This window comes from Littorina saxatilis, linkage group LG13, assembly GCF_037325665.1.
Source record: "Littorina saxatilis isolate snail1 linkage group LG13, US_GU_Lsax_2.0, whole genome shotgun sequence".
Classification (NCBI taxonomy): Eukaryota; Metazoa; Mollusca; class Gastropoda; order Littorinimorpha; family Littorinidae; genus Littorina; species Littorina saxatilis.
Genome location: NC_090257.1, coordinates 15,653,497 through 15,676,576, shown reverse-complemented (window position 1 = coordinate 15,676,576; position 23,080 = coordinate 15,653,497). Strand labels below are relative to the sequence as shown.

Sequence of the window (23,080 nt, the reverse complement as noted above, 5' to 3'; positions counted from 1 at the left end):
TCTCTCTCTCTCTCTCTCTCTCTCTCTCTCTCTCTCTCTCTCTCTCTCTCTCTCTCTCTCTCTCTCTCTCTCTCGAGGGTGGGGACTCCCTGTTCTTTAGATTAACAGATTTTGTATTCATAATTAGCCTGATTTGAGTAGTTTCGACGACAGGTTGACTAAATGTTTTGATATCGCTTGACGAGTTGTTTTTTCTCTGGTACATTTTTCTCTACTGTGCTACAACTACGGAAGTAACAATATTTGTTTAATGACAGGTTGGAAGACAGGCGTTTTGACTTAAACAGGTTTATACTTCGCGAATACATTTTTGTTTCGTTGTGTCTCCGTTTCTCTCTCCTTTGTCTTACTTCCTTTGTTTGTACATGTTGAGAGAGAAAAAACAACAACAAGCAAACGAACAAGAAAACCCAACTTTTTCCAGTAACGAACAAATTTAGATTCAAAGAAAACCTGTTGATGAAAAACATGTGGCCGATTGGATACATCCTGTTTTGGACAGTATCTCATCATTTCTGATCACTCTGTTTTACAGGTGCTGTGCCGATGCGTACATCCTCTCACGGGGGAAGATCTCGCGTGGAATGACGAGAAGACGCTGCTGGCGCATCCCTTCTGCGCAGGTCAGTGTCGTGACGTTGCAAATCTGTACTTGTAAACTGCTAGTGTTTTTATTTGTGTTTTTTTAATTTAAAATCTTATTTAACTTTAAACTTGAAAATCATTTAGTCAAGTTTTACAAAAAGTCGGTAGAAGATAGTTTGGAGATGAAAGTGTGAAAGTACTTAGTTTTAAATGTTCCCATTAGTAGGTCAATCAGACTCTGTCAGAGAGCGGGTCGAGTAAGTAAGTGAGTGAGTGAGTGAGTGAGTGAATACAGTGATTGAATGAGAGCGTGAGAGGGTGACTCATTGAGTGAGTCTGTGAGTGAGTGCGTGAGATATTCAGTCATGTAACTGAGTGTTTGAGTGGATGAATGGGTGAGAGAGTGAGCTAGTCAGTGAGTGAGTCAAGACATTGCATGCCGTAAAACCATGAAATCTCAAAATGTACAACCCAGCCATCTTTTCATCTTGCAGCAGTCACACCGGACGAAGATTTGGACGAAGGCAACAAGAAAGCAGGAGTGACGCGACGGGACGTCAGTCGTTTCACTGTCTTCGCGGGACAGGCTGCAGACGCATATCCACAAGAGGTAGCAGAGGCCATTGAAGAAAACGAAGACAACACCATCTCTGATGGCGTCTACGACGTTGACGACGACAACAACGATGACGACGCCAAGCCTGGCGAGCTTGAAAAGCGAGAACATCTTAACAGCTTTTACAAGCGTGTTGGAGACGAACTGATGGCGTTTTACAAACGTGCCCGAAACGACAACAGTGGATTCTACAAGCGTGCCCGAGATGACAACAGCGGATTCTACAAACGTGCCCGCGAAGAGAACACCGGATTCTACAAACGAGCTCGAGATGACAACAGTGGGTTCTACAAGCGTGGGTTGAATGATCTGAGTGGCTTCTACAAGCGTGCCCCAAGCGAACTGAGTGCTTTTTACAAGCGTTCCCCGGACGGAAATACCGCGTTCTACAAGCGTGCCAATCAGGACAACATGGGATTCTACAAACGGGGACTGAACGACCTAAGTGGGTTCTACAAGCGAGCCCCAGGCGACCTAAGCGCGTTCTACAAGCGTTCGCCGAGCGAGCAAAGCGCATTCTACAAGCGTGCCCGAGATGAAAACAATGGATTCTACAAGCGAGGTCTGAACGACTTAAGCGGCTTCTACAAACGAGCTCGACAGGAGAACAACGGCTTCTACAAGCGTGCCCGTGACGGAAACGTCGGTTTCTACAAGCGGGCACTCGACGATCTCAGTGGATTCTACAAGCGTGCCCGGGACGATAAGAACGGGTTCTACAAACGTGCCCGAGACGAAAACAGCGGTTTCTACAAGCGTGCCCGAGATGAGAACACAGGGTTCTACAAGCGTGCCCGAGGAGAGAAAAGCGGTTTCTACAAACGCCCAGCGGGTGATGATCTCAGCTCTTTCTACAAGCGCAACGGCGGCGACTTGAGTAGCTTCTACAAGCGCGCCCGGGGGGAGAACAGCAGCTTTTACAAGCGTGCCCGAACGGACGGGAGCAGTTTCTACAAGAGAGCTCGTGAAGACAACAGTGGTTTCTACAAACGTGCACGCGATGACAACAGTTCCTTCTACAAGCGTGCCCGAAACGAAGATAGCAGCTTCTACAAACGTGCCCGGGATGACGTGAATAACTTCTACAAGAGGGCACGCTCCGAACTCAGCGGCTTTTACAAGCGATCAGCTGATAACGTCAACTCAGCAGCAGCGTCATCACACTCATGACGTCATTAATGTGATGACGTTCAGACGTGTCTCGAACGACACGTCAGTACACGTTGCGTCAGAATCAGTTCATGACTCAAAATGTCCTTTGACCTAATCGCTAGCCACCAGATTAGCTTTGAATGTCACAAATGACATGCAACCGAGACTGTACTTTTAGGGTTACCTGGAACAGAAAAGTGCGAGTACACGCCACTCTTTCAAGTGCGCATGTTTCGAGTGCGCATGTCTAAAGGATTTGGTTGAGCCAATTTACAAGACGAATGTGAAAATGTGCATCTTGGGTTGAGGCATGTACTGGTTACATCGTCATAAAGAATGCAAGGGCCATGTTGTCTGAGTGGTATGAATGGAATGATAGCGCGTACGCCATGAGAACTGAGAAGACACCCGTTAACAGATGTAGCCTATCTTCAGTGATGCAAAATGTATGAATACTCTGTCGAAATATTTCGTACGATCACACATGCATTCACCAATCTTTGGACTGATAAACTGGTACAGAAAAAAAATCACAGGAACACCCTCAAAATGTTTCCGTAAGGGGACATACAGACAACTTACGAACAGACACACAGACACCGACACACACACAGACACACACAGACACAGACACCCCCCCCACACACACACACACACACACTCACAGACTGAACGAAGGCAAAACAAATCGCTTTGATTTTGAGAAGAGAAAACAAGACTTTACGCTGATCGATAAATGCAGATTTTCTAGCGCGCACCTTTCGATTTTTCTGACTTCCTTTTTTTTCAATACACACAAATACGGGCGTTTTCACGTTTAAGACATTCCAAACCCTTGTTTTGCGGTATAATTATAAGATATAAGATACCCTTTTTGACAAAGAAAGTGTGCAGAAAGAAACGTTTTCACGTTTGATCTAAATGTATCTGTCTGAAAAGGAAAGAAAAAGAAGCGAAAAGTACACTTATCACATCCTATGAACGCATATATCGGGCTTGGAGATGTGTGAGTTTCATATTTTCACATTTTGATACTGGTAAATTTAGATTTAAAATACTTAGACCACGGTCAGCATAAAGGCATTCTAACAATTACATGATCCCATGACGAGACGTAAAAATATATTATGAAAATGTTGCAAAGCACTCCAAAAAGAAAGAAAAAAAGGAATTTGAAAATAAATCGAATTTAACAAATCTGTCGCAGCCACAAATAAAGGCGCAGCATGTGCAAGAGGTGTGCTATGGTCCAGGGTTCGATTCCCTACAGCTGTTGTGTATGAGTTTGCTGTGTGCGCGTGTGTTCGATACTGCAACAGCCGCGTCGACGATTGTACGATCACTCTCTAACTTACACACGGAAAGCATCATAGGCACTAGAAGCGATTTGCTATCCCTCCCTATTTGTCTCTGTCTGTCTGTTTCTCTCTCTTTCTCCCTGTCTGTATGTCTCTGTGTGTCTCTGTCTCTCTGTCTCTGTCTCTCTCTCTGTCCCTCTCTCTGTCCCTCTCTCTGTCTGTCTGTCTGTCTCTCTGTCTCTGTCTCTGTCTCTCTGTCTGTCTGTCTGTCTGTCTGTCTCTCTCTCTCTCTCTTTCTCTCTATCTCTCTCTCTCTCTCTCTCTCTCTCTCTCTCTCTCTCTTTCATTCATTCATTCGTTCATTCATTCATTTATTCTATCAAGCAATGAATCAGCCAACCAATCAATCAATCAACCAACCAACCAATCAAAGTAAGAAAAAGCCCAGCCTTAAATCTGTATTCTTGTAAAATAAAGTTCACTCTCTCTCTCTCTCTCTCTCTCTCTCTCTCTCTCTCTCTCTCTCTCTCTCTCTCTCTCTCTCTCTCTCTCTCTCTCTCTCTCTCTCTCTCTCTCTCTCTCTCTCTCTCTACTGGATGTTTACTCTCATCTTCAGCATCTAAAACAAACACACCAAATAATGAAATCTAGAACAAACCGGCACGGTTGGCCTAGTGGTAAGGCGTCCGCCCCGTGATCGGGAGGTCGTGGGTTCGAACCCCGGCTGGGTCATACCTAAGACTTTAAAATTGGCAATCTAGTGTCTGCTCCGCCTGGCGTATGGCATTATGGGGTTAGTGCTAGGACTGGTTGGTCCGGTGTCAGAATAATGTGACTGGGTGAGACATGAAGCCTGCGACTTCTGTCTTGTGTGTGGCGCACGTTAAACGTCAAAGCAGCACCGCCCTGATATGGCCCTTCGTGGTCGGCTGGGCGTTAAGCAAACAAACAAACAAAAATCTAAAACAAACCGGAACACGTGACATAGATGGTCTGGATGCAAAAATGATAAAAATGGCAGCTCCAATTATCACAGGTACATTGACATTTATCTTTAACCTTTGTATTGACAAATGCTATTTTCCTAAACAATTCAAACAGGCTAAAGTGATTCCTCTCTTTAAATCAGGAGATACTACAAATCCTTCAAATTATAGACCAATATCAATTCTATCAATCCTTTCGAAGCCTCTTGAAAAACATATCAATAAACACATCCTTTCTCACTTTGAGAACAATAAATTGATCCATGATAATCAATCAGGTTTTAGGCAAAAACACTCATGTCAAACAGCGCTTATTAGTTTAGTAGACCAATGGCTGACAAACATTAATAATAATCAGTTCTGTGCTGCTCTATTTGTTGACTTTGCTAAAGCTTTTGACCTAATTGACCATAAACTCCTTATCAAAAAGCTTGAGATTTATGGAATTGCAACAGATTCCATAAACATTTTAAAATCTTTCCTGTCAGACAGACAGCAAAGTACTTATCTGAAACGATCATACTCTTGTTGGCAAACAGTAAGGTTTGGAGTACCACAAGGTTCTATTCTTGGTCCATTACTATGTTCTATATACATAAACGACCTACCTCTATTTGTAAAATGCATGTGTGAACTATTTGCAGATGATAATACAATTCATTCTAGTCACCAAGATCTTATTAAACTAGCAAATATCCTCCAAGAAAACATTGATCGATTACTTGAATGGTCAGAAGTAAACCATATGTCACTGAATCCAAATAAAACTAAATGCATGCTACTTACCACAAGGCAAAAAAGACAAAATCTAACATCTGGATTTCCGACATTGCTAATACGAAATCAAAATGTTACCGAAGTTGATAGCCATAAAGTCTTGGGAATAACCATTGACAATAACCTGTCTTGGTCAAAACCGGTGCGTCCCGCTAGCGCTACGTGTCATTTGTGCTACGTATCGTTTGCGCTATTTTCTGTAGTGCTATCGACACAAATTGCCAAAAACAGTAGTGCTATCGGCACGTAGTGCTATTGCCACAATGCACACATACCATTATCACTACGTCTCAATAGAACTACGTGTCGATATCACTATTTTTGAAAAATCAATGTACTGTGGCGCTACGTGTCGATAGCGCTACGTGTCGATAGCACTACTACATGTTCAAACGGCAGACACTTCCCTTTGTGTGTGAGTGTGTGTATATATATTATGTTGTCTGCATGGCTGTCTGTCGGATCTGTATGTCTGTCTGTCTGTCTGTATGTGTGTGTGTGTGTGTGTGTGTGTGTGTGTGTGTGTGTGTGTGTGTGTGTGTGTGTGTGTGTGTCTGTTTGTCGGTCTGTCTTTCTCTCTCTGTCTCTCTCTTTCTATCTCTCACTCTCTCTTTTTTCACCACGTATTTATTTCATGGATGTTGTTGGTGTGTGTTTTTTTAATTTATTTTGTTCCTCTTCCATCCTCCGTGCTTTGTATATGAGTCTGTGGCATAAACCATTCTGACCTCTCTCTCTCTCTCTCTCATTCTCTCTCTCTCTCTCCCCCTCTCTCTCTCGATTATCTCTCTCTCTCTTTCTCTCTCTCTCACACACACGCACACACACACACACACACACACACACACACACACACACACACACACACACACACACAAACGCATACGTACACACGGTATCGTACACACAAACTCATACACTTCATGCTTCATGTGTTTCTTGTTTTTGCCGGACTTTCATGTGACAACCCATACACATTCTATTAACAATCTTCAAAAGTAAGCATGTGTGTACTAGAAAATGTCTTTTGAAATGTAACAAATATCAGCAACAACAACAACAACAACAAAAACCTCACACACATGTATATACGGTATCATGCCAGAGAGAGAGAGAGAGAGAGAGAGAGAGAGAGAGAGGGAGAGACGGGGGAGGGGGAAAGAGCGAGCGAGAAAGAAAGCGAGAGAAGACAGAAAGACAGATGGAGAGAGAGAGAGGGGGAGGAGAGCGGGAGAGACAAGGAGAGAGCGATTTCAAAGAGGTACACAGAAAAAGCGATTAAGAGGTACAGAGAGAGAGAGAGACAGAGAGAGAGAGAGAGAGAGGGGGGGGAGAGAGACAGACAGAGACAGAGAGAGAGAGACAGAGTGAGTGAACCAGCGAGTGAGAGAGAGAGACACACACACACACACACACACACACACACACACACACACACACACACACACACACACACACACACACACAGAAACAGACATACATATATACAAACACAAACCAAAAGGAGTGAGAGCGAGAGAAAAAATTAGAAAGAGAGAGTCGTCAGTAAGTAGTGGTATCGACACGTAGCAATAATGACACGTAGCGCTAAAAGATGTAGTGCTGTCGACACGTAGTGATAACGAACGAATGATATAGCGACTCATAGACAAATTATTTGTAGCACTAATCAACGTAGCGATAGCGGCACGTAGCACAAATGACACGTAACGTAGGACAAATGACACGTAGCACAAATGACACGTAGCGCTAGCGATACGCACCCGTCAAAACAGGTAGATACACTTTGTAAAAACACATACAAAAAAAATATTTCAGTTATCAAAAATCAAACTCTTTCTAGACCTTCGCACAAGAAAACTTTTATTCAGGCACATATTCAGTCAGCTATTGACTATGCTTCCACAGTGTGGGACTCTGCAAGTTTACATAGACGAGCTGTTAAATTAATTATTTAAAAAAATACATCTCTTTCCATGACTGATTATAAACGATTGCAAATTCTTCCTATGAAAGATAGATTTGCATATAACAAAGGTGTGATGATGTATAGAATTATGTCAGGGAATGCACCTACACGTATTGCCTCAAATTTCAAAATAAATCATTATAGAAAATGTAACAAATTAATTACCCCAACTCCAAGAATTGACCTGTACAAGTCGAGTCTATCATATTCTGGAGCAATTATGTGGAACGCCATTCCTAATATAATTAAATTACGAATTCATGAAACATCATTCAAGGAATATTACATGCTGTTTCTTTTACAAAACTTATAAGAAATATTATTAAGCAGCTGGCAAAATATAACTGTACTCTCTGATTATATTGAAACAAGTCGCGTAAGGCGAAAATACAACATTTAGTCAAGTAGCTGTCGAACTCACAGAATGAAACTGAGCGCAATGCAACGCAGCAAGACCGTATACTCGTAGCATCGTCAGTCCACCGCGCATGGCAAAGGCAGTGAAATTGACAGGAAGAGCGGGGTAGTACTTGCGCTGAGAAGGATAGCACGCTTTTCTGTACCTCTCTTTGTTTTCACTTTCTGAGCGTGTTTTTAATCCAAACATATCATATCTATATGTTTTTGGAATCAGGAACCGACAAGGAATAAGATGAAAGATGTTTTTAAATTGATTTCAAAAATTTAATTTTGATAATAATTTTTATATATTTAATTTTCAGAGCTTGTTTTTAATCCGAATATAACATATTTATATGTTTTTGGAATCAGCAAATGATGGAGAATAAGATGAACGTAAATTTGGATCGTTTTAGAATTTTTTTTTTTTTTTTTACAATTTTCAGATTTTTAATGACCAAAGTCATTAATTAATTTTTAAGCCACCAAGCTGAAATACAATACCGAAGTCCGGGCTTCGTCGAAGACTACTTGATCAAAATTTCAACCAATTTGGTTGAAAAATGAGAGCGTGACAGTGCCGCCTCAACTTTCACGAAAAGCCGGATATGACGTCATCAAAGACATTTATCAAAAAAATGAAAAAAACGTTCGGGGATATCATACCCAGGAACTCTCATGTCAAATTTCATAAAGATCGGTCCAGTAGTTTGGTCTGAATCGCTCTACACGCACGCACACACGCACGCACACACATACACCACGACCCTCGTTTCGATTCCCCCTCGATGTTAAAACATTTAGTCAAAACTTGACTAAATGTAAAAACATGATTATATATAATGCATGAAGGATATTTTTTTTTAATTTTTATACAAACAAATATTTCTCTGTTATATATAATTTTCAAGCATTGCTAAAGAATCACAATGCATCTTAAAATATCTTATTGGTTGCTTGACATGTTAATTATGGTAAATATGTCTTTTGTACTATAGTTAAACTTATCTTCTATTTCTTCTTGTTTGTTACCCCTCAATGGGCGAGGGCCGGATGAAAAGAAGCATGAATATGTCGTATCCATTCCGTACAATTTGCGCATTATGTACAATGAGCAAGACCATAAAGTTGCACATTGTATACAACGTGCACCGAGTGAGCAATATTGTTGAATGACGTTCAAGCTACACTGATATATGAATCATAGTGAATGGTAAAGTGTTCAAATAACGATGTTTGTTATGTTTAAGCATTGTTTTAATTCTCATTTCGCTAAAACTAAACAGTGTATTAAGAATTTAATTATTGTAAATTAAAGGGGCAGAAAACAGCTAAAAACAACTTTGTTTTAAAAAATTCTTTGATGTATAGGAACCACTTTAGTGAAACCGCACATCGATAGCGCTGTTAGTTTGGCTGGAAATAACATTTAACTTTGTAGTGGAAGTAGAAGGACGTCATATTTTTTATTTTAAAACGGCCGTAACTCGCTTCAAATTTGACCAATATGCATGCGGTTGTTTTTTGTTTTTTGTTTGCTTTCGGCGTTTTGAACTGGCGTGCATGTGATAAAAAAAAGAATGGAACGAAAAATCCAAAACAATTTTGTCAAAAAAATATTCAAAATCTTTTCTTTTTTTTAAATATATGTTTTGTTACATTTACCTAGAGTAAAGAATAAAGAGTAAGCAATCTCTTTTTGGCCCGAAAACATGAAACGACAGCAACCTGTTGACTGCCCCTTTAATTAAACAATAAAAACAAATACAACAATTAATGTTGTTTCAACACTCGCACACACACATAACATTCGTTTATAATAACGCTCACATTGTCATGTCATGCTAAAAGTAAGAGATAGAAACAACAACGTCAGCTAATGAGAGCGTCGTTTTCACCGCCTTTCACACTTTTTCTATTTGTGAGTAAAGGGTTCAAATAACGATCTTGCAAACTACGTGCGATTTTGACCAAATAGGACTGAACCGAACTCGTGTTTGAAATTGTTTGGATTGTCTGTCCACTCTCTTTCTTTCAGTATTTTAGTTTCGGTGTCAGTGTCAGTCTGCCCGGCGATAGAACGCGACCACCATGGATTAAAATCGAACTAAGTTTGATGCAGAAGTGCAACGTCAAAGTGTTGGCCACGTGAAGTGGTTCACACAGGAAGACCTTACCTCCATGACGGAAAGAGTTCGACAACTGAAACTCGGAATTCAGTCGAAACCAGTTCGAAATCAACGAGAGCAGGTTATTCACCCAAGATGACATTCCAGAAGAAAACCGGAACAAGACGAAATCAGTCAGAGAGACCGCCATCGCAACCAGCCGTGGACACGGCCAAGTCTACGCTAAATGTAACTGCCTCGGAGTATGCACAACAAACAAATGCAAATGCTTCAAAGCTCGGCTTCAATGTACTTCTCATTGCCACCCCCGATCTGCTAAATGCAAGAACCATCATGCTTAAAAAAGAAGCAGGTGACCTCTGTGGTACGTTGTTGTCGTTGTTTCCATGTTTTAGCGTGACATGAAAACATGAGCGTTATTAGCAAAAACGTGAAAGGCGGTGAAAACGACGCTCTCATTAGCAATGACATGACAATGTGAGCGTTATTATGAACGAATGTTATGTGTGTGTGCGTGTGTTGAAACAACATTATTTGTTGTATTTGTTTTTATTGTTTAATTAATTTACAATAATTAAATTCCTAATGCACTCTATAGTTTTAGCGAACTGAAATTAAAACAATGCTTAAACATAACAAACATCGTTATTTGAACACTTTACTCACATATTCCATTCAACCATTCACTATGATTCATATATCAGTGTAGCTTGAACGCCATTCAACAATCTTGCTCACTCGGTGCACATTGTATACAATGTGCAACTTTATGGTTTTGCTCAATGTATACAATGGGCAACAGTTTTGCTCATTGTATACAATGAGCAAAACTTGTTGCTCATTGTATACAAAGTGCAAGATATGCTGCTCATTGTACATAATGCGCAAATTGTACAGAATGGATACGACATATACATTGCTTATTCTGTTACCCTCGTAAAATAAATTTCAATTCAATTCAATTCAATTCTCTCTCTGTCTCTCTGTCTCTCTGTCTCTCTGTCTCTGTCTCTGTCTCTGTCTCTGTCTCTCTCTCTCTCTCTCTCTCTCTCTCTCTCTCTCTCTCTCTCTCTCTCTCTCTCTCTCTCTCTCTCTCTCTCTGCTCTGCATCATTCATTCTTTCATTCATTCATTCTATCAACCAACCAATCAATCAATCAATCAATCAATCAATCAGTCACAGTTTCTGGCACTTCTTGGTCTCGAAACCGTAAGAAATAATAGAAAACAGAAACGACCAGATGTTGTGTTTTTGTACAGTATAGAATTGAATGGAGAAGTACATATACATAGTTAAGTGTTTCTTCACGATAATTATTACGAACAGCCGTTCACACAAGCACGCTGAAATTGGAATGGATTGGAGCTCATTGCTTCGGGTGCCTGTGTTTGTTTGCCTTTAATGTACTGCAGTGTGGAACCCACTGCACTGTAAATTGTGTCATTTCAGTCAGAACGTTTTGATGAGCTTGATTATGAAGATTACACCGTGATAACGACATGATGTTTTAGTTTCAATGCTGATGACACTCACAGAAAACAAACAAACAAACAAACAAACAAAAATACAAGCAATATAAAAATGTGGATGTCATTCAAACATTTACGTACCAAGTCGGTAATAAATATATAATGATATGTGATATTAGCTAAATCCAGTTGAAATATTTAAAGTAAGATACAATAACATCTTTAACGCTCAAGTGTCTCAGCTCCTATCCCACATTTCTTCTAGCTTTCTGAAACAATAACAGTAATTTCTCTACATTAAAATCGTTTAATAAATTACTAAAAACAAGAAAACAACAGAAGTTCGTAAGTTTTATAAGCGCGCTACTGACATGTCAGCAAAACCGAGGTAATAAAAATGTGTTAAATGTGCTAACAACGGACACGCATTTTGAACCGTACTTATACGAACGTGTCGCAACGATACCGCCACAGCGCAAACGCTTTAGACTGGCGAATAATATCAGTCCAGCAGTATAAACAAAGACTATCTTTGGTGTTTTCCATTGTGCCCACTACAATATCGATACGTTGCAACTCTTCCACGTACCTTCACGCTTTTTGTGCGCAACAGTATATAATGCAGTGATGTCACAGTTGTACACGCCCTTATCAAATAATCTACTAGAATAACCTCCCTTACGCACACTATTTCGTAGGAAGAGGAAAATAGGTATGTTTCAATAGAAGATGAAGATCAAACGCGAAGGTATAATTATGTGCCCTGTTTTGTCAACGTAATTGTAGCTACGAACAGACGGTGTCTTTATAAAAACCTGAGATGCAAGTTTGTCTCGCGAGCACAGACCGATGAGACAAAATTTGACAACAGGATGCCAGTAACACTTTAAAGTACGTTTTTAGGATTTAGACAACCTCTCCACGCAGACGAACAGCTGACGACACGCTTCTACTGTGCGTTCGCGTCCTTTGTGAGGTCGTCATTTGAAAACAGCTCAAAGCTCAAGTTTTGCCAACGCCACAAAATTGATTTTTAAGTTGTGAGCCACGTTTTCCACGTTAACAATCTAACCTACGCTGTGCTGTGCGTGTCAGTGTAGAATTAAGTTTTAAAGTTTTGACGTCCATAATTTCAACATGAGGATTTAGATCCCATGATGAAGTGCAGAAGACGTGAACTATGACTAATTACCAACGAGTTTTCACGAGAGAATTATGGTGTTGGTTGTGAGAATGATTTAAAGACTATTCAACTATGTTGTTACGAAAACTGAGGAAAGCGCTACGCCTGAAAAAGCTCGTGCATTATGCTGTCATAGCTATTGTTGTGTGGATATCATGCAGACTGTACATTGCTTATCAGGTAAGTCAATCATATTTTTTTGATATTTTTGTCAATTTATGTAAAGGTGAAAGCAGTTCGGCTCACCGTCTCCGAGTTGGTCAGGCTTTTACATGAGATAAGACCTTCTCTCCACTTGGCCACATAATGAAAGTGAATAGCATGGGTGAGTCTATGTGCACAATGGGAATTTTTTTGATGAAAAGCCAGCATTGGATTTTCAAGAAATAAAGTCATTAAAAAATCCCACTCACCACAGCAAGCAGTCGGAGTATTGGTTTTTGGCGTGTGACCAATTGGAGGGATGGTCTTATCCCATGTAAAAGCCGAACTATTCTTACGGGCAGGAGTGTGCCTTTCAGTACATTTGGAGTTATAAGGAACTTTGTTCTTCGCAAAGTGCCAAATTTGAAATGAGATAATGCAATTAATAAGTTGTTGGCATGTTTGAGATGCTGATGATCTCGCACACACACACACACACACACACACACACACACACACACACACACACACACACACATATATAATACTCACACACACACCCACACACACACACACATACATGCACACACACGCACACACACGCACACGCACTCACACACACCCTCACACACACAAACACACACACACACACACACACACACACACACACTCACACATATACACACACACACACACACACATTATTAATGATTAAATTAACAAATAAATAAATAAATACTTAATTAATCAAGAACAAAAACGTTTGTACAGAAAGCCGTTGGGTGTTGTCTTTTGTGGGCGCCCCAGAGGAAAAAAATGCTCTTATCATACATAAAGGCCTCAACAGATGGTGTGCATCATCGTATACACCGGACCAAGCCCCCAAACATTAGCCTCGGTTAAATTATGTTAGGTAAGTCAGATTTAAAATTCAAGAACAGTGTCCTGAATTAACTCTGTTCGTCAACAGTCCGTAATCTGGTTATACTCCTTGAACACATGAATAATGTTCACGCAATGAATCGAATTATATCGTCAATATTATCGCTTTTCACTATTATGTTGCCACAGTTTCTCTCTGTCTGTCAAGTTCGGCCTTGTCAAAGCTACCTTGGGACACTTCGATTTATTCTGACCACATTATTTCGTATTGCTCTTCTTTTCTTTGGTGTTAGGCAGGGCAACAACAAGGAGGCCGTTACAAGGCGTACGGTCCTCGGGATATCGGGAGAGGCCGAGAAGGCCCAGACTACGACGAATCCTGGGACATCGATAACAAGTTCAATCACAAAGACAAACATGAATCGGGAAAGTCTCGGTTAAAAGAAAAAGACAGAGATGACGAAGTTCACCGAGAAAACAAAGACAAAAAGTCTCGTTCAGATCACGAGGAGCAGAGAGGAGGGGGCGACCAAGACGAGAAAATAGGTGGAGGGGACAATAAGATACCTGATTCAGATCACAAAAAAGACAATGTGATGCAGTTTGGTGAGGAGGGAGCGGGGGAGGGGCGATCTGAGGATAAACTTTCCAAGAAGGACGGCAGTAAAGAAGAATTTCAGGTAATGTGAGGGTGTGTGTGTGTTTGTTGAGGGTGTGTGTGTGTGTGTGTGTATGTCTGTGTCTGTGTCTGTGTGTAGCCTACGTGTGTCTGTGTGCGTGCGTGCGTGCGTGCGTGTATGTGGTATCAAGTTTGTTTCTTTGTTAGTTAAAAAAAATGTTGTTTTCCTTTTCGCATGGGTTTCTTATTTTTCGTCCCTGATAATACGCGGAGATTTTAGATTTCGTGTAATCGTGCATAGTTAGAAGTTAAAGGGAAATAACTTTTAAGCTTACTGTGAACTCGCTGGCTTGAAGTTGTCTCCCTTTCGTTGTGTGCGAAAATACCAACCGGGACAGGGCACCAGCTCAAGTGCTAAAAATTTACAACAAAGGCGGAGCTGTTACCGATGGGACAGATATTTCAAACTGCGCTGTGAATTTATGAACAGATGAAGAAGTTGTTGTTGTTGTTGTTGTTGTTGTTGTTGTTGTTGTTGTTGTTGTTGTTGTTGTTGTTGTTGTTGTTGTTGATGTGAACGGTTAGGTAAAACTCTTAAAGATCTCCTTTGTAACGTTCATTGACTTACTTTCTCACAATGCAGGGGGTAACCCTGAAGGCAACCCCCTGCATTGTGAGAAAGTAAGTCAATGAACGTTACAAATACCTGTTTCCCTAAGTAACAGCTTGTGGAAATTGTACATCATTCCATCAAATGGTATATTTTAATTATTGACCTTACAATATCTTTCGGTATTAAATATAATGAATGATTTGAATCACATTTGAGTAAATCGAACTGTTAAAGGTACAAAGGCTACATTCCATATTATAATGAATTGTCAAAACCAATCACTTACAGGTCGAAAATAAGATCGACTGGCTGTTAGAAGAGGAACTACAAAAACGGCGGAAGCTTTTTCTGGATGATGTAGCCAAGCGCGCGGAGGAATATGACCCCAACGATTTCAAGGACATGCAGGAAGCAGACGATCACTTGGCCTTCATCACGGCTGCCACGGAAAAGACCTCATGGACCGCTCTCTTGCAATTCATCTATTCCGTTCAGTATTTTTACCCCAGCAGTGACATTGGCGTGTACGACCTTGGCCTTTCCGACGAAAAGCGAAGACAGGTGGGTGGTAGAGTTAGAAAGCGAGTGAGTGACTGGTGGTGGTGGTGATCGGCAGTGAGTTGCTTAGTGAGTCAGTCAGTGAGCGAGTGGGTGAGTGAGTTGGTTGGTCGGTTGTTTCCTTGGTTGCTTGCTCTCTTACTTAAATATGTTGGAATATGAGCGTCAGAGGGAAAGATGAAGACCGAGAGGGCAGAGGAGAGAGAGAGAGAGAGAGAGAGAGAGAGAGAGAGAGAGAGAGAGAGAGAGAGAGAGAGAGAGAGAGAGAGAAAGAAAGAATGAGAGAGAAATAATGAGAGAGAAAGAGAGAAAGAGAGAGAGAGAGAGAAAGAGAGAGAGAGAGAGAGAGAGAGAGAGAGAAAGAGAGAAAATCAAATCAAATTTTATTTTTTGAAGGTTGTGGCATAATCAATACAACGAGCTTTTTTAAGAGAGAGAGAGAGATAGAGAGAGAGAGAGAGAGAGAGAGAGAGAGAGAGAGAGAGAGAGAGAGAGAGAGAGAGAGAGAGAGAAAGAGAGAGAGAGAGAGAGAGAGAGAGAGAGAGAGAGAGAGAGAGAGAGAAGGCGAAGGCGAAGGCGAAGGCGAAGGCGAATTTTTATTGCATCAAACACAATGTGTATGTACAAGGGGGAGAAAATAATTTGCAGGTGAACGAAGTGGACTTGACTGTCCGGGAAGCAAGGCAACTTAAAATCAACACATAGAACAAGAAGTAAAAACAGAAAAAATACAGTAAGATGAAGACAAGGATTTTGGGTTGTACGATCACACCGGTCTATTTCACAATTGATTTTCTCTTTGTCTAAAGGCGTAGAACACATAATTTGACAATGCAATCAGTCGTAATTTGTTGTCAGTCTGTAAAATGCACAACGATGAGTTGGAGAACTGGCCAAGGTCAAAACTAGCACCAATGTACTTTGGACGAATTGCATTGTGAGCTGGGCATTTAAACAGAAAGTGGTTTTCATTTTCTTCCGTTGATTGACAAAATGTACAATTTTTGGATTCAGCGCAATCGGGATTATAGCGCAGTTTATTTACCTTCAATGGTGTAATGCCAAGTCTGAACACATCAAATCTCACACTTGTCTCAAGTTTACAGTGCCAGATTTGCTCAAAACAGTCTTGAAGACGTTGCTGAAATGTTCTAATAAACACACATTCCCTACCTACAGACCCGTTCAACCACACATCTCCAAATCCATTCATGCAAAGGAGGCATTTAACTTGTGAGACCCAATTCTGCTTTCCCCTTTCAACTGCGTTTTTTAACATGATGTATGACATCTTTGCATATCTTAAGTCCGGCATACAGTTCAGTCTCAACCAGTACTTTACGCTTCGGATATTTGCTAGGATTGACAAAGTGCATCTTCCAAGTTCCCCATAAACCATCTGGTTTGGACTGTTTGACGAGATCCCGAGTAGTCTTTTACAGGCATACATGTGAACCTTTTCAATCTGTGAACAGTCAAAACATCCCCATAGTTCTGAGCCATAGAGCAAGATGGGAACAATTTGCGCATCAAATAATTTGAAAAATATGTCCATGTCGTGGCATCCTATATTACATAAGACTTTAAACATTTCAATAACACCTTGCTCTGGTGATTGCGTCATTGAAAGAGAGATTCAAACGGGCTTGGGTTGTGAATGTCAGACCGAGATACTTGTAGGAGCTAGCACTTGATACTTGCGTGTTTCTGTAGAACCATTTTTCACTTTTGACCGTTTCGAAAAACAACGACTTTGGTTTTATTCATGAGAGAGAGAGAGAGAGAGAGAGAGAGAGAGAGAGAGAGAGAGAGAGAGAGAGAGAGAGAGAGAGAGAGAGAGAGAGAGAGAGAGAGAGAGAGAGAGAGAGAGAGAATTGAATTGAACTTTATTTAACAAGGATTAAGATTTAAGGCTACGCCTTTTCTTACAATCTGTCCTTGGGACGCATAGACACACAATTATATAATTAAACAATTAAAAATTAAAAAGTTAAAAAGTTAACCAACAAAAGGAGGTCGGAAAACTTCAGCACGTGATGATAAAGATGACGATGATGATGATGATGACGATGATGATGATGATAAGGATGATGATGAAGATGAGGCATGAAGAGCATACATATGTGGTTATTCGTAAAATCAAATGCATACTATGCAGGTAATTATAAATACAAGCTGGTAGCAATCGAACATGTAGCAATAGTACAACAAAAGTATGTTCAGAACATACCATGCACAGCATATCTTTGACGTAATACTAAGTGTGGTAAATCAAAAGGCGTTAAACTACTCAGACATTAATTGGTTTTTAACACATTTTTTAGCACTTTTTAATGACTAAAAGCAAGACTGGTCTTATACAGGTCAATTCGTGGAATCGGTGGGATCAAGTTGACCGACCCATATCTGTGGGTAGCTTTATTAAATGATGATGTAATGTAAATCAGCACTTTACCGTAATATAATTTATGCATGAAAATGGCTTTGTTTAACTTGAGATGCTTTTCCAATGGAAGAAAGTTAAGCATTTTTAACTTCATATCTGTTGAAGCATTATCCTTTACAATGAGTTTGGCCGAGCGACGATAGAGAGAGTCTAACTTTTTCAAGTGGACATCACTGCTGCCATCCCAGAGCGTCGAAACATAATTAATGTGAGGCATTACATGAGCATGGTGGAACATTTCCAGAGTCCTTCTGTCCGTAAATTGCTTTAACTTGGATAGGAGGAAAACGTTCTTGGCTACTTTCTTGCAAATATGATGTAATTGTGCCTGCCACTTGAATTCACAATCAATAATTACCCCTAAAACGCGATGCTGTTGAACTTGTTCAATTGATTGCGTACCAATAGTAAGATTTAGTTTGAGTGGAGAAATCTGGTGTTTTTGTCTGGTTGCAATTACCATACATTTAGTTTTTATTGGATGGACAAGCATAGCATTAGCACTACACCAGTTATTTACATCGTTTGAAGCTGTTTGAAGTGAGGACTCTATTACTGGAACAGACTTTCCACTTGCATGAAGAGAAGAATCGTCAGCAAAAAAATCACTTCTTACATTACTATCAGAAATGTGCAGTGGCAGATCATTGATATACAGACAGAACAAGATTGGCCCAAGCACTGAACCTTGAGGCCTCCCGCATTTCACAGTCTTCTCAGTAGATATGTTACAGTTTAGGGCAGTATATTGAGATATGTCATGTAAATAGAAAGCAAAGAAGTTACACACTGAACTGTTTCTGTAATTTCTTCAATAGAATTGAATGATCAAAGTCGAGAAACACAGCACCACTGATTTCAGATCGGTTTGTTGCAGACAACCAGGTGTGACAAGAGTGATTTGTTCGAAAACCAGACTGAAATTGATGGAAAAGGTTTCTGCTTTCTATGTACGCGAGCAAATGTTTGTGAATATGTTTTTCCAATGGTTTGGATAAAATGGGTAATAAGGAAATGGGTCTAAAGTTATTTGGGTCGGATACATTTCCGCCTTTATGGAGTGGAATTACTTTTGCTCTTTTTAACAAACTAGGTACAGTATTTTGCTTTATGCAGAGATTATACACATAGGTGAGTGGCTCCACAATATATGGTAGAGCTAGTTTGGTCAAGTAAGGAGGAATCTTATCAGGACCCATGGACTTTTTATTCTCAAGGCCTTCTAGCACCTTCCCTACCTCATGCACTGCCATGTCTGGAATAGTAAAAAAATCGTCTGGTTTACATTTCTGATTACAAAAATCATGTAATTTTGAGAAAGAGACTTCAATGTCAGAATCAGGACTGTCGCATTTTGCAGATTCATTTAGCCTATTGGCAAGGGACAAAAAATGGTTATTAAAATCTTCAGAGAGAGAGAGAGAGAGAGAGAGAGAGAGAGAGAGAGAGAGAGAGAGAGAGAGAGAGAGAGAGAGAGAGAGAGAGAGACAGAGAGAGACAGAGACAGAGAGAGAGAGAGAGATCAAATCAAATCAAATTTTATTTTTCGAGGGTTGTGGCATAAGCAATACAACGAGCTTTTTTAAGAGAGAGAGAAAGAGAGAGAGAGAGAGAGAGAGAGAGAGAGAGAGAGAGAGAGAGAGAGAGAGAGAGAGAGAGAGAGAGAGAGAGTCTCTGTGTGTGTTTATGGTTGTGTATGTGTGTCTGTGTGCGCTCGCATGCCTAAGTGGGTGCATACATATATGCAGCGCGTGCGTTCGTGAGTGTGTGTGAGTGAGTGATTGAGTATGTGTGTATATGTGTGTGTGTGTGTGTGTGTGTGTGTGTGTGTGTGTGTGTGTGTGTGTGTGTGTGTGTGTGGTGTTTGCATGTGTATGCGTGGTAGCGTCCCTGCGTGTCTGTCTATCTGTCTGTCTGTCTGTCTGTCTGTCTGTCTGTCTGTCTGTCGGTCAGTCTGTGCTTGCGGATTTGTAAGTCTGGGGTCCTGATTTGGCCTATTATGGTCCGCTGGACCCGAAAAGCAACAGCAAATAAATAAATACATATTTGGTAAGTCTGGTTGTGTACATGTGTCGATACATTCCTTTCATTACACCCCTACAGTTGACCACATACTGCAGAGTGTCCGTGAACCCCAGCTTCACCAAGCTGTGGCCGGACCACCTGACTGACTTGACCAAGCCTATGTGGAGACCTATGATCTGGCAGGTAAGGATTACAATCCACGCGCACACCTGACTGACTTGACCAAGCCTATGTGGAGACCTATGATCTGGCAGGTAAGGATTACAATCCACGCGCACACCTGACTGACTTGACCAAGCCTATGTGGAGACCTATGATCTGGCAGGTAAGGATTACAATCCACGCGCACACCTGGGCTGAGGGGCACGAAGCGAAAGTGGATGAGAACAAACCGCGGGCTCTGATTGGTTGAAAACACAACAATTCTCAATGTCAACCAATCCAACACCGCGGTTGATTCCCTCCCGGTTAGTAACTTTCTCGTGCAGTTCGGCCCTGGAGTGGCGCCTCTAGGAAACACACATCAATGGGCTTTGACCGTCCTGAGTCTTCATTTTTGTTGCAGTCTAATTTTTTCTCTGGATATTGCAACATATATTCTTGCCATTAGGCCAAGTATATCTTGTTTTTTTATTCCAATGATCCTGGTTCGTTGATGGCTCGTCACTATGCTGGAGACTCCATCCCTGCTCGTGTTCTAACGTTCGTTGATGGCTCATCACTATGCTGGATACTCCATCCCTGCTCGTGTTCTAACGTTCGTTGATGGCTCGTCACTATGCTGGAGACTCCATCCCTGCTCGTGTTCTAACGTTCGTTTCAAAAAGGCCTGACCCACTACAGACACATATCATCAACCTTAGGGGGCCACAAATAAGAGCATGAAGTCTTAAAATCGCTTGTTAGTTCGGTCTTAGTTACATTTGGATACGGCAACACTTAGCATGTCCTTGTTTTTAAGTCCCTTTCCAGCTGAGGCCTGCGCCATACAAAGACATCATCTTGGTTAAGTTTTCAAGGCGCTAGTCGGTTAGTTTTGTCTTGGTTACACTGTAGTTGTAGGCCTTTATTTCAGCAGTTATCCCTGTTATTTCGATCCTAGCTCCCTGCGGACACACTATCTTCGTGAACCAAGAACGGCATCTCCACAAGAAAAACCTCAGTCTTCCAGTCGTTAGTTGATAAGTTCTGTTTAAGTTACCCTTGAATGCTGCAACACGTATCCTGTCCTTTCCATGTGTACCTTTCCCGCTACAAACACATCATATTCGTGGAGCCGGAGCTATACCTGCACAAGAAGAACATGAAGTCTTAAAGTCGTTATTTGGTTACTTCTGTCTTAGTAACAACTACACTTAACTGCAGCTACTGCAACACTTATCCGTTTCTTCCAGATGGGCCTGGCGCACTACGGCCACATCATCTTCGTGGAGCCCGAGCGCTACCTCCACAAGAAGAACATGAAGGACTACATCGAGCACAGTCGTCGGTACGGCATCACCGTGGTTGGCCGCAAGCTGCAGTACAGCCCCTTCGTCGTCACCCACCCCGAGATGTACTACTTCCTCAATGTCGACACGCGCAAGCTGCAACGCGTCAACATGTTTGACGTGAGCATGATCATCATGCACAACTCGCAGCCCGTACGTCACGACTTTATGCGCCACCTGGTGAGCTGCACGCTGGAGGAGTATTGCATTACGCCCCCTGGATCCAGGCAGCAGTGCGACAATAGGTTGTATCCTGGCTCCAAGAAGTACGCCAATTGTCACCGCTACGATCTGTCGGCTGTCAATATTCTGCTCGACAAGTGGTTCGGGTTCAAGCAGGAAGATTTCTTGGTAAAGGACATAGCCACGGCTCATTACGATGGCAAGGATGTTAGTAACAGGATTAAGGTTTGCAAGAACAGAGAGGAAATCTGATCCGTTAGGTTTGGTAAAGGTAGGCAAGGGGAAGAGGGCGAGTGGTGCTAGATCAGCTTGTTCGGCTTTAAACAGGGCGAGTTCTTGGTGACAGACTAAACATAGCTACGACACAGTAAGAAGGGAAGGGTGCTGTTGGTAGGATTTAAGTTTGCAAGAATAAGTCAGACATCTGACGCGTGAGGGGTGATAAAGGTAAGATATTTTATTGACAATTTTGTTGGGCTTTAAACGGGACGATTTCTTGCTACATGACATAGCTGTAGCACATTTTGATAACCCCTTCTAACAAATTGATCAAGTACCCCTTACCCTTAATTGAATACCTTCCTGTCTTAGCTTGATCCAAACTCACTCATCAGATTTCCTCCCCGTTTTGGGAAACCTTTCTACAAAGTGATCTATCTAGCCTTTCTACCCAAATTCCCCTCTCACGCTTCACCCCTTTTCCCCAACCCCACCCCCACCCACTTTGATCCAAAGTCACACGCCATATTTCCTCTCTGTTCTTGCAAACCATCTAGCAATATGATGGGACAGGTGTGCTAGACCACAGAAAACATTGTGCCGTGTGAGGCTGGATCGAGATAGGCGTTGTGGGTGATCTTATGGGTGAGGGTTGCTAGATCACTTTGTTGAATTATGAAGACAAGCTTTCTTGACAGCCTTTAATAAATAAGTACACACTGACAGGCTTCCAGTTGAAACTTCGAGGTTATCATGATCGATTGACGCTCGCCATGGAGGGCTTTAATTAGGCTTTGGGAGGGCGTCAATCGACCATGATAAACAAGAAGAAAGCCTGTCAGTGTTTTTGTATTTCAATATGTCGACAATCTCTTTCCAACTTGCATGCGATTGCAAATAGACCGAAATGGTTCTGTTCTATTCACATACTATTTTCAGTTCACTTACTTGTCAGTTCCCTTAAAGTTCCGAGACATGTGTTTCCGTATTCCTAGTATAACTCTGCTCCTGCTTTTTATATTTAGTCAAGTTTTGACTAAATATTTTAACATCGAGGGGGAATCGAAACGAGGGTCGTGGTGTGTGTGCGTGTGTGCGTGTGTGCGTGTGTGTGTGTGTGTGTGTGTAGAGCGATTCAGACTAAACTACTGGACCGATCTTTATGAAATTTGACATGAGAGTTCCTGGGTATGAAATCCCCGAACGTTTTTTTCATTCTTTTGATAAATGTCTTTGATGACGTCATATCCGGCTTTTCGTGAAAGTTGAGGCGGCACTGTCACGCCCTCATTTTTCAACCAAATTGGTTGAAATTTTGGTCAAGTAATCTTCGACGA

The 23,080-nt window shown here is 41.3% G+C and overlaps 2 protein-coding genes across 2 annotated transcripts in view; both read left to right on the top strand.

Annotated features, from left to right (window-relative positions):
• The window catches only part of LOC138983703 (uncharacterized), a 107,024-nt gene extending 103,437 nt beyond the window's left edge, over window positions 1-3,587 (top strand). Inside the window, exons 4-5 of the mRNA XM_070357012.1 lie at window positions 536-623; window positions 1,080-3,587. Coding sequence (XP_070213113.1) covers window positions 536-623; window positions 1,080-2,371 — 1,380 coding nt within the window. The 3' untranslated portion in view covers window positions 2,372-3,587. The remainder of the gene's footprint in view (window positions 1-535; window positions 624-1,079) is intronic.
• An 8,791-nt stretch (window positions 3,588-12,378) lies between these two features.
• On the top strand, window positions 12,379-22,443 carry LOC138983702 (uncharacterized). Its single transcript, XM_070357011.1, has 5 exons — window positions 12,379-12,744; window positions 13,884-14,270; window positions 15,111-15,383; window positions 19,930-20,034; window positions 21,246-22,443. The coding sequence occupies exons 1-5, from the start codon at window positions 12,637-12,639 to the stop codon at window positions 21,774-21,776; spliced, it is 1,404 nt and encodes a 467-aa protein (XP_070213112.1). The 5' UTR covers window positions 12,379-12,636; the 3' UTR covers window positions 21,777-22,443.
• Window positions 22,444-23,080: the final 637 nt, after the last annotated feature.